Raw genomic sequence first — 12,580 nt, forward strand, 5'->3', positions numbered from 1 at the left:
GCAGGATAGTATCAGACAATCTTAAAACTGTGGTGGAAAGTACTTTACTGGAGTATATTTATTTCATGCTTCATACTACAACTCCACTACATTTGGGATGTAAATATTGTAGGCTTTCCTCCACTAGATCTATTTGACAGTTAAAGTCACTAGTCACTTTTCTAATTAACAGGGTTCGTACAGATGCTTGAAAGTCTGGAAAATGCTTGATTTTCAATCGAGTGTTTTCAAGGTTTGAAATGTGCTTGAAATCTGAACACTGCTGGAAAATGCTGGATTTTCTCTTTATTGACCAGTGTCATAATTCAACTAATTTTTTTATTATGTAAATTAAAAAAAAATCTGTCGCAATGTTTTCTTCGCCACCGTCTTGTATGCACGAGTGCAGTTGCTCCCCTTGTTTTCTTTCCTGGCGCACGCGCCACACCTGGCGATCGCTCCAGGAATTATCCAGAACCACGAGTCGCTGCTCATGGACCTATTCCTCCCGATTACCATACCAGATATCCGTTTCCATTTGGTTATGACAAGGCCCTAATAACTGGCAGGCATAGGCTGTCATGATCCCGTTTGGGCCCCTTGGCCTTGTGTGTGTTTTCCCTTTCACCCTTGTCTTTGTGCTGGTCTAATTGTAGGGGTGGAGCCAGGTGTGCTGGAGTCAATTACCAACATTCACAGCTGCCTTCAATCATCATCAACTGCTCTACATATACCCGGGCCTACCTTCCAGACACTGCCAGATTGTAGCTTCTGTTTTCATACAGTCAGTTCTCTCTCTTGCTCACCTGTTTACAGCTCCGCTTTTTTGCATTTTTTCCCGGCCTGACTCCAGCCACCAGCTCCAGCCCTAGCTCTCCAGCACTACTCCTCGGACCCCTCCTGCCTGCCTGCTCTAGCCTGCTTCCACTCAGCCCCCTGGACTTGCCCCGTTGCTCTCTCCCTGGACCCCCATGCCAGCCAGTTTCCCTCCCCGGATCACGGTCCTAACACCCTGCTGGTTTCTCCTGAAATAAATCATCTTTTACTTATACTGTCTCCGCGCCTGTGTCCTCCAGACCCAACCGTTACATAGGCTACTGTACGGCTGCAAAAAGTACCTCCAGCTGTAGCAGGCTACACAATGGGGGAATCGGCACTTAGAAGTCATGCCAAAGGTAAATCAGTTTAGAATTTCTTTTTGTTAAAACTTATCGGACAATGTCACTCTGGATGACAGTTCATTCGTGTTCTTTTTTGTAAGTTGCACCAAATCCCGAGTTTGTATGTGTTATTGACTTGTTGATACAAATAAATAGCATGCTAAATTGATGCTCAACACCGTTAGCAATTAGCTGACCAGCTAGTTCTCAATAGTGTATTGCTCCAAATCCATGTTGTTAGCTAGATAACGTAAGCTTGGGGGTTACTTCATTGTAACGTGATGTTACACTCAGCGGGGTTAGCTCGATGCAGCTCCCATAACAAGTTGTAGGCCTATAACCTAATCCATTAGTCACACTGTAGTGAGATTAGTTACAGAACCAAGATCCAACATTTTAATTTTGTGAAGTTGACGAAGTCGAGAATGGTCTTTGCTGTCAAGTGATTTCAGTCCACAGTCTCAGCATGTTAACGCTATGTCGCCATATTTGTACTGATGCTTTATTGGACCAGAGCCCACTTAGTCCCATTTACGTTCTGAAATCATGGACATATATTGGCTTAAATACATTTTTTTTGACTGAAAGCCCTTTTTGGGAGGATCACTTTTTGGCAACACACCAACATACACAAACTGTAATCTGGAAACCTAGCAATATTGAAAATGTCTGGTCATACACAAGCTCAAGAATGTATTTAAATATATAATATCCAGGCATACATTTATATGTGTGTGTGTGTGTGTGTGTGTGTGTGTGTGTGTGTGTGTGTGTGTGTGCAGGTCCGCCCATAAGGGGTAGAAAGTGGGAAAGCTTTCTAGGGCCCAGCCCTTGGGGGGCCCATGGTCTTCAGAGGCCAAGAACCTAACTGAGCCTAACATTATTTTTAACAGAAATATTCACTATAACCATTTAAAACTTGCACAACCATAACGACAAAACAAACATTTTAAATATTGCAACTTGGGTAAAATGCCAATATCTACTCCTCTGCTACCCCCCGCTTCATGTCCGCCCTGTGTGCACGGCACGCTGAAAAAAAGTTGCTAACAACAATTTTAAAAAGCCTGGCTCAGAGCCATTAGCTGTTTACATTTACGATTTTTACATTTCGGGGAACGGGCTAGGCGGGGCACTGGCTCTGAGAGACACATATTAACGTGGTTAGTATAAACATAAACAAACATTCGCCAACTGTTCGCTAGAGATTAGCTTTGCCTTTTAGACATCATAACATACTACAGGTGGACTGGGTACCACAAAACTGAGCTGAGGGGGAATGGAGGCTGGCCAGGGAACTTGTATCATTCATAATTTGACCCCTTATACAGTAAGCCTTGTTTGCTTCCCACCTAGTTGTAGTAATGTGTTAATCAAAAAATAAATATCAATTTGTTCTCCCAGGAATTTTAGAATCTTTCAGCCCAGGATCCATTTAATTTGAACTCTTTGAAAATAATCTAGTCTTGAAGAGCTTTTTTAAGTTTGAGTTACAGTAAAATGATTTCCTTGATTAATTCAGGTGTCTCCATATCAGATAAATGTAATTCTTTAATGTATTAATTTCCTTTACTTTTTTGTGCCATATGGTTACAAAATTTGGTTTTTATATATTGTTGTACAGTTTTGGCTGGATTATTTTACCTGAGTCGTCCTGCTACTTGTGTCTGGGTGTTATTCTATGAATTGTGAAAAGTATTTGGACCCCTCAGGTAAAACAGAAAACATTCTTATAAAGTTGACAAGGTAATACTAATTACTCTGTTTTCCTGAGTCTACAATGTACAAGATACAATGTCTTAACGTACATTTTTGTATTTCCCTTTGGGGACAATAAGGTCCAAAGTCTTTGATCTATGTCTTCAGGTTGACGCCAGCAGCCAGGTACAATTTGAAAAATGTTCCATGAGTTTTATGTCACATACTGAACATACTGCATAGGCCAGACCCAGGTGTCACACCATAAGGATGTCTGACGTTCTTTACTGCACCTCAGGGGCGGCCCGCAGCATATAGGCAATGTCTGTAATAGTGTCCTTTGTTGTTGCCTGCTCCTGTGATAAACCTAGTGAATACTCAAGAAAACCAATGTTATTTTGTAAAAATCTGTTGAATATTAAGCAATTGCGTGAGTTTTAGGGTATTACAATAAATTGGTAAGTAAGTCAGAAATGTGCTACTATTTTTAAAAACATATACATACAGGTGATACTCATATTATTAGAATATCATGGAAAATGAATTGGAATTGAGGCCAGAATTCATTCAAAAGGGGCCCAAACCACGTACTGAGTACATATCGATGATTATACTTTATATAGGGCCGACATTTCTGTATTTAAAATCCCTTTTTTATTGATTTTTATGTAATATTAAAATGTTCAGAGATTTTGAACTTGGGGTTTTCATAAGCTGTAAACCATAATAAATACAAGTATAACAAATGAAGGCTTGAAATATCTCACTTTACATGTAATGAGTATATAATATTTTAGTTTCACCTTTTAAGTTGAATTACTGAAATAAATGAACTTTTGCACGATATTCTAATTTTTCGAGTTTCACCTGTATAGTCATGTTGTTATTAACCTGATTGATGGTAATTTTGGGCATATTAACTAAACTGATAAAGGTCTCCTTAGAGCCATACTGCAAATTGGTGATTGTCCATATACATTATATGAACACTCCCATTTTACAGATAAGGCAATGTATGAAATCATAAGCATTTATTTATATACTGTATATTTAAAGCTTCGTCTTCCTTGAAAAAGTTGACATGTTATCTTGATAGTGCTGGAAAAGTGCTTGAATTTTACTCTTAAAAAGCTGTACGAACCCTGAATTAAGACTTTACATAAGCTTTTAAAATGCATTGCGTTGTTCATGATTTTGACTTGTAGCCCCTTTATATGCCCCCTACACCAAAGCGGGATTTTCCTTTGAACTGGTCACATGGTTCCATTTAAATACTGTGTCAAGATATAGCCTAATATTTTATATGAATAATACTAATATTTTTTAATTTGATTCATATACAGTTAAGTTTAAACTATTCCTTTAAAATATGTAGGAAGTAACATAGAGATGGCTCAATAGGATGCCCTATACCAGTGGTTCTCAACCGGTGGGGCGCGCCCCCCACTCTACCGGGGGGCGCGAGGGGGATGGAAAAAAATTTAAAAAAAATCTTAATTTTTTATTTATTTATTTTTTTGTAATTTCAATTTTTTTCCTGATATGTAGCCTAGTTCAGAGATGATATGTATTTTTTTTCTTTCTTAACTTTTTTTGATAGGTAGTTGCCAAGTTCATCACACAAACACTCCAATCCACTGATATGAGATCAGTTTGCAATTTTCAAGTACTGAATTAATGGTAGGACTGTGGCCACTAGAACTGGTCTCTGGTCAGCAAAGGTCTTGAAAACAGCATGTGTGCTTGTGACATGCGTGCCACCCATGCATGTGTATGGGCACGTGTCCCAGCAGATTTTTGAAATCTGAATAAAAAAATGTAAGTTTGTAGTTAGCAAGTGTAACATGTTCTTAGGGCAGAATTTCATAAATAAAGGTTTATTTTTTTAGCAAGATATTTAGTCAAAAGCTAGTTGTCATCCGTCCCTCTGTCCAGTTGTTAGGCATCTGGCTGCTAGCAAGTTTTGTTGTCTTGCTAATTTTACTATTCATCTGAACTGAAATAAATATTGACTTTTTCCTTCATTATCTTTGCCAGAATGCACCAGAATGCTTAGATTACATGTTAAAAACACAAAAAAATCTTCTGGGGGGGATGCCCCCAGACCCCCCTTCAGGGGTTTAGTTTTCTGACAAACATTACAATGGATACTAACATGATTTGGGCATTTGGAATTATAAATCATCTTTGAATTTGTTGTACAGCATATCACATGCTATTCATTCAGGGGTGCGATGGCCACCCCACTCTAGCTTTGTGGCCCACCTTGGCCACCCCCAGTCAAAATTTCCTGGAATCGCCACTGAGACACAGACAACTCCGTGTTCAGGCTGTACAGCACATTAATCGCAGGTAGCATTTTGAGCTAAATCTGGCCACTTTCCAAATCCAAGACTCAATAGTTGAAACATTCTCTGAACTGGGTTGTCAGACAGCAGTGTTTCCCATTGATCATAGACTTTGTTTTGTGAAGCTTTTTCATAACAGGTATACCTATTGTAGAATTTATTCTGTGTATGTTCTATTTAGGCTACTATTTTCTTCTCTTCTAAGGAGATTTAAAAAAAAAAAAAAAACATTTCCTCAGTGTCTCATTGATACAATCTCATAATTAGCTTTTAAAGTGCACCAGAATTTAACGTTAAAATATAAGAAATTTCCGGACCCCAACCCTAAACCCAATGTTCAACTCAAAGGTGCGCCACTGGCCTAGCCCTTGTGATAATAACAATAATAGATTATCTATCTATCTATCTATCTATCTATCTATCTATCTATCTATCTATCTATCTATCTATCTATCTATCTATCTATCTATCTATCTATCTATCTATCTATCTATCTATCTATCTATCTATCTATCTATCTATCTATCTATCTATCTATCTATCTATCTGTGTAGGGTGGTGTGTGTGTGTGTGTGTGTGTGTGGGGGGGGGTTGTCAGGGTCGGTGGGGGGGCCCAACTGCAATGACCCAGCTTTGGGGGGGCCCAGCTTGCAGAAGGTTGAGAACCCCTGCCCTATACTATCACATCAAATTTAGTGACTTTCTTCATTGGTGAAAATTTTAAAAGTAAGTCTGAATTTTTTTGAGTTTCATTAACTGAGTACAAAAGCAAATCATTGTGGCTCTCTGTTGGTTTTAGGCCCAGATGCTCAGTGTTTGTGCACAAGGCTTTCAGCGATACCATGAAGACATGAGTCATTCTGTCCTTCTGTTCTTTCAAGTTTGCAAATACACGTCAAAATCGACAAACACACATTTGAACAAAGTTTACAATGACTTACGGTATGTCAGCTACATTTTGACACATTTACTAACTTTGACCATAAATTCAGCAGCAAAAATATAAAACAATTGAAATCTTGCTTTTATCTTTATTCATAATTCATCTGCATCTTACCTCTACTTATGCTGTCAGTATTAGTTTAGATTGCATTTGCTTAACTACTTCCTGAATCAATTATTCTTTACTTTTGTTTATCAGGAGTAATTAACCTCAGTAACTGAGAAAAATACATTAAAATGGTCTTTCTTTGTGCCATTTCTCATTGACATGTTTGTACAGTTACCCAATAACCAAGTAAATGATCTGGATAAACTCACGTCATATCAACGCTAGTTTCAGTGTTTACAGCTTTCTCTTTCAATTTTGCACGAGGGGTTTCAACAATTAGGAGGTCGATATATTTCAATACTTCACTGGATGCCTTTAACGTAAAAAAACGTAAAACTAAGTATCAAAAGTAGAAAGTATTCATTGTGTAGAAAAATGTTCTGTCAGTGTTTGTTGAGTCATATTCCTCCTGCATCAATGTGTATGGTGAATTTCACTGACGGACATGTATGTGGTTAAGCTCATTTGAACCACTTTAGGAATTTATCATATTCTATCTATAATGTCATATGTTTTCTCTCAACAAATAAAACATGTTTATCATGGTGGAATGCATAGTTTTAACTGGGGATTGTATCAGAAAAGTAACTAGAAACTAAGACATAAGAGAGTAAAAAGTAGACTTTTAAAATGGCCTAAAATAGAAATACTCAAGTGAAGTAGACCACACATATCTTGAATTTGTACTATGTACAGTGCTTGAGTAAAGTACATGATCCCACCACTACTAAAAACACGGAACATGATGATTTTGTATACTATCTATGGTTTTTCCCTCCCATCTCCATACACTGAGGGTGCCCTCGAGTGGTTGCACACAGCATTACATCAATCCGTTAGAAAAGTAGCTATGACCAGTCACCAACAGTATTTGGTGGTAAAAAGTGTAAATTATCTCCAAGCTTTGCACAATGCAAATCTTTATTAATGTCTCCAGGCATTTTTATTACTGATGAAACTTGTGCTATAAAGATCCCAGAGACACAACAACATCAAACAGTCAACTTTGTCCGGGTTCGGTTCCAAATAAATTATTCACAGGTTTGCGTTATGTGATACCAATGTTGTTTTCCACCACCTTACAGTTTAAATGTTAACATTCACAGGATGAAGACACGCTTGCATCTATGCACAGGGAGCTGATTGCATGTTTTTTTAGGCTTCTTTCCTCCAAAGGCACTCAAAAAGAGACACGTCCACTGCACAGTTCAACTAAATGAACTCACTCGCTCTTCTTTCTTAACTTCTAATTTGAATTAGTCAAGATTAATAATGCCACCAATCTGCCCTGATCAAATCATTTATTGACTTTCAGTGTTTCACATACATGGCGCCAGACAAACTCCCCAAGTAACAAATTAAACACCTAATGATTCAGTCTCTTTCTGATGAGTGGTACTGAGTGAAATAGCTATTTACATTATGTCAAAATTATATATATATATTGATTATAATTATGGATATGGTCCAGTGTGGTTGCACTTAAGCGAGGCATGGGGCACTTGATTGGCTTAAAGGTGAGGGGTGGGGACAATGCCACTGTAATGTAAGGTGACATTTGTCAAACAATAAGTTATACGAAATAAACTGGCAGTGAAAACTAAGGCTAACTGATTCTTTCATGAAAATAATTTAAGTATTAGTTATTCCTTCAATTATGACACAGATTGTTGAATCATTTATATATTTGTCTTTCATGTATTAATATGATTATTTCAAAATGTATTTCGGTTTTTATGAACTACCGAACACTTTAGGTTTTCATACAAGAGGCTTATTTGTCTTTCACTGCTCTCAGCATTAAATCAACCATGAGTAGAAGGCTTAACATGAACTGGTATACATACCATTTAAAAAAAAAAAAGTCCTTGCTATGATCAAGTTGTATTGATTCTCACTAAGCAGCTACAGAAGATCCTACTTTCAGCAAACAGCAAATCAACTGTTAAACCGCTTTCACAGTGCAAACTTTTTCTCCAGCAGGGCGCAGTCAACCATTAAACATGACAGATTCAATACCTCAAACTTTGGTTTATTTTGAATTCACTACCATTATCCTATACTCTCTCTCTCCGTTTAGTTTAGTTGTAATAAGCCACTTGGATTTGTTGTGAAGTAAAATCAGTGGAGATCTTTTTCTGTCTCATCCTTATTATAGGTCCATGCATGGTCTTATCTCACTCACTGGATTGAGTCTACACAAGGTAACAACATATCATTTTGCATGAAAAAAAGAGATGCGGCTCAGTCTAGAATCACTGATTTAGATTTAAAGTAACATGAGCTTTAAACACACTTCACTGACAGTATCAGTCTTTGAGAGATGGGCGCCAACAACATACTGTAACTGGCCACTGGAGTATATTAGTACATATCAAGAAAAGGCCAAAAGTGCAGCAGAGCTGAAGTGTTGCTAAGAGCTACGGAGACAGCAGGGTTATTACAGTCACACACACATGCACATAGAACAGCAGGGGGGGGGGGGGGTTAGGATGTGTCTTGTGCTTCTTCGCCTCTTGGGGACATCAACACAGTGTCTTGAGCTTGGACAGGGAGAGAGCCAAAAACTGTCACAGGAAAGATAAAACAAGGTCTTATATATAGAAGTAAAGTGGGTAACTGAGCAAGGAAATATCACAAGTCCCAAAGAACTGGCCTGAGTGCAGCCGGGCGAGAGAGAGATAAGAGTTCTCCAACAGGTGGAGTCCATTGTAGCACCACCACCTGATGCTGCAGCCAGGTGAGTCAGCAGAAGCATTGCCGGCTGCCCTTGGTCACCTCTTCAGAGGAGTGGACAATGTTGGGAACCATTCCACTCTTGACACCCTCCCAGCCGTCCTGGATCTTGATGTCCCCGTTCCGCACCAGCTCAAAGATGTCCCTAGTCAGTTCCACAAAGGCCTCACGAGAAAGAAACAAAATCAAGATTAGATTTAATATTTTAAGGTGACTTGCATCAGGCATGAAAATTGTATAAGAGGGAAATTTGCATTTTTTGCTGATTCCATTTTTTTCAATTTGACGATTGATTGTGAAAATTAGGGGACTGAGTGAAAATGATCCGTCCAATAACATTTTAAGCTATACATTGGAGTGGTCCATCTAAAAACAAAATTGTGTACTTTTTAGTGATGATGGCAAGATTAATATCACCCTCTTTTTTAAGGCTATTGTCCAAAGGAAATCATTAAAAATAATAATAAACTAAAAAAAAATGTGACAAATAAAGTTTAGCCCTTGTGCCACTCAAATAATGTTCATACAGTCCCTAACAGTATGCATTAGGTATTTCAAAGTACATGTGACGGAAAGTAGAGCATTTTTAGGCATCAACTTGGTGGGTTCACATCAACTATAAACACAGTCATTTCATCAACCTCTCCATGACAACTGGGAAACAAGCAATTTGAAGCCCAACACACATAATAAAAGAATCACAGCTGTTCACGTGTCTGTCAAGAATATGTTTTTAAAAAAATCCACACCTTCTCCACGTTGATGGCCTCCCGGGCCGAGGTCTCCACGTAGCGCATCCCGAAGGCGGCCGCCAGCTTCTCGGCCTCGTGCTGGCTGACCTGCCGCTGGGCCTCCAGGTCACACTTCTGACCCACCAGCAGGAACACCATGCTGTGTGGCTGGACGTGGCTCTGGGCCTCCTCCAGCCAACTGTGCACGTTCTGGAAGGAGCGGCGGTTTGTGATGTCAAAGAGCAAGAGCCCGCCCACTGAGTTACGGTAGTAGGCTCTGGTGATGGACCTGGACACGGACAGACAGACAGACCGACCAATTAGAATAGATAGATGGATGGATGGATGGATGGATGGATGGATGGATGGATGGATGGATGGATGGATGGATGGATGGATGGATGGATGGATAGATAGATAGATAGATAGATAGATAGATAGATAGATAGATAGATAGATAGATAGATAGATAGATAGATAGATAGATAGATAGATAGATAGAGTTTTAGTTTTATCTAAGTCACAACGGTGTTTTGTGGACGGATGAGGGGAAAGAAAGAAATAAAGAGGTCTGTCCTTCACCTGAACCTCTCCTGTCCCGCAGTGTCCCAGATCTGTAGTTTGATTCTCTTGCCCGGCTCGATCTCCAGCAGGCGAGAGAAGAAGTCCACCCCCACGGTGGGGTCAGACACCTGGGCGAAGCGGCCCTCGGTGAACCTCCGGATCAGACACGACTTGCCCACCGTGGAGTCCCCGATGACGATCAGGCGAAACTGATAAAGCCATATCGTCTCCATGTCTCACCAGATTAAAACCCTGTGGCAAAATAAAAATATCCTTTACTCAGTCGCTGCCTGCCATACACGTTAGGGCTACACGTGTTTTATTGTGTCCCAAAAACAATCCAAAAACCTAAAGATGCAGAGTTTACAACCATATATGACAAAAACACATATACATACATGACACATTTAAGAAACTGGGACCAACAATTAGTTGGCATTTTTGCATGGAAAATCCCTGAAACGATGAATCTTTTATTAATGTATGCTCTCTATGGTTCGTCGATCGACTGATTAATCGATTGTTTCAGCTCTAATCCACATCATATTGTTTTTAGCTGTTCTTATGCATCTAATAGCTTTATGATGGAGGGAAGGAAATCATGTCTTCATATGTAAAATCCTAACATGATGTCTTTTTTATAGGGCAGAAAATGACACTAAATGAGACAACAGCTTAAGCCTCTTAAAGGAAAACAACAACCAGGGAAAACAACAACAGAATGGCATCCTCCTCTTCAGGAAAACAGGACGCATCCAAAGACATTCAGATCAAACACAAGAGATGACCACTGCAACTATTCATTCTAAAGAGACATAATGGGCTCACATCATCCCAGCAACGTCCATGTGATTTACAGTTAGGTTGAATCTAATTTGAGGGGAAAGAGGGAGGGAGAGGGGGAGGGGGGAGGCCACTCCTCTCCGGCTCAATAAACATTGGCGTAGTCAGCCCCCATGTGTATAGTAGACTAGTTGTTAGCACTGGCACACAATGAGGCCTTGGAGCTAGCCACAAGAGAAGCTTAATGAAGAGGTAGCTACTCAACACGACTGCTGCTAGGTGATAAAAATGTGTTTCACACTGCTTCCTTTAGGCCCCCAGTAACACTAGAAATAAGATGTTCCACAAAGTGTGTAGCCTCATTATGATAATATGGTTGAAATCACGAGGTAGAGCCAACTTAGCTTAGGCTATAATATGAAGGTTTGATGGTTCAAATTCGGGACATCAACCTCATTAAAATATTGAGTCTAAATAAAGACCTACCTTAAAGTTAAGAATTCAGTAGGCTACCTATAAAAGGCAAATCCCATATCGATGATAATGTCTTCTAAAAAAGGTATCCTCCACTGTAGCAGTAGCCTAGCTGCTTTATTTTTAAGCTATAAAAAACTGCACCACTAACATGCACCATAACAACTGGGCATCTTGTTCAACATCAGACCGTTCGGATCCTCCTCTACGGATAAAATCGGCCAGTTGAGCGCGCACACCGACAAAATGATCCGAGATGAGGATTAATTTGAGAGAAGGACTGTTGATGTGTCCGCGAGGATCCGCGGAGGAAATGGCAGAAGGACGAAACAGCATCTCTCTCTCTCTCTCTCTCTCTCTCTCTCTCTCTCTCACACACACACACACACACACACACACACACACACACACACACACACACACACACACACACACACACACACACACACACACACACACACACACACCATCTCCTCGCCCTCATCAGCACCATTACCGTAACTGCACACGCAGCGGCGCAGCAGCAATCATCGTGGTTCTGTTGTTGCCTTCAGGCTGTAGGAATTATAAATGTTTTTATTATCATTTTATTAGGCCTATTATAAGGCCTATTTCATAAAACAAAGAGCTGTTATACTTTTATAAAACCATTAGGATACTTGAAAAATATACCAGCATAAAAAGTAAATATCAACACGACATAGGCTATAGATGGCAGTGATGTGTAGCCTTTTCAGCCAGCGGTAAAAAGTAACTTTTCAGAAAGAGATAGTAGCTTTAATAGGCTACTTTACTTAAGTAGGCTATACATTTAAATTTCAACATGGATTATATCCAAATTTATATTTATACTACATTTAATTTGGAAAATATTTTACTTTTCATTTTATTAGGCTACATGTAGTGTAGGCCTGTTTGAGAGCTGCGGTTATTACTTAGCTTGTGAATTAAGTTTCTATATTGAAACTAAGTGATCCGCTTCAAAATCTGACTTAGATAAAATATAATGTGTTATACAGTAGCCTATTGTGATTGGTTGAATTAGCTTCAACAACT

At 39.2% G+C, this 12,580-nt stretch overlaps 1 protein-coding gene across 1 annotated transcript; it reads right to left on the minus strand.

Moving 5' to 3' along the window:
• Positions 1 to 8,981: 8,981 nt before the first annotated feature.
• LOC307260248 (ras-related protein Rab-39B-like) lies at positions 8,982 to 10,500 on the minus strand (the record flags this gene model as incomplete). Its single annotated transcript, XM_080040437.1, has 3 exons — positions 8,982 to 9,137; positions 9,722 to 9,992; positions 10,286 to 10,500. 3 exons carry the CDS (start codon positions 10,498 to 10,500, stop codon positions 8,982 to 8,984), a joined length of 642 nt encoding a protein of 213 aa, XP_079896563.1.
• Positions 10,501 to 12,580: the final 2,080 nt, after the last annotated feature.

This window comes from Ammodytes marinus (genome assembly GCF_949987685.1).
Source record: "Ammodytes marinus genome assembly, chromosome: 14".
Classification (NCBI taxonomy): domain Eukaryota; kingdom Metazoa; phylum Chordata; class Actinopteri; order Uranoscopiformes; family Ammodytidae; genus Ammodytes; species Ammodytes marinus.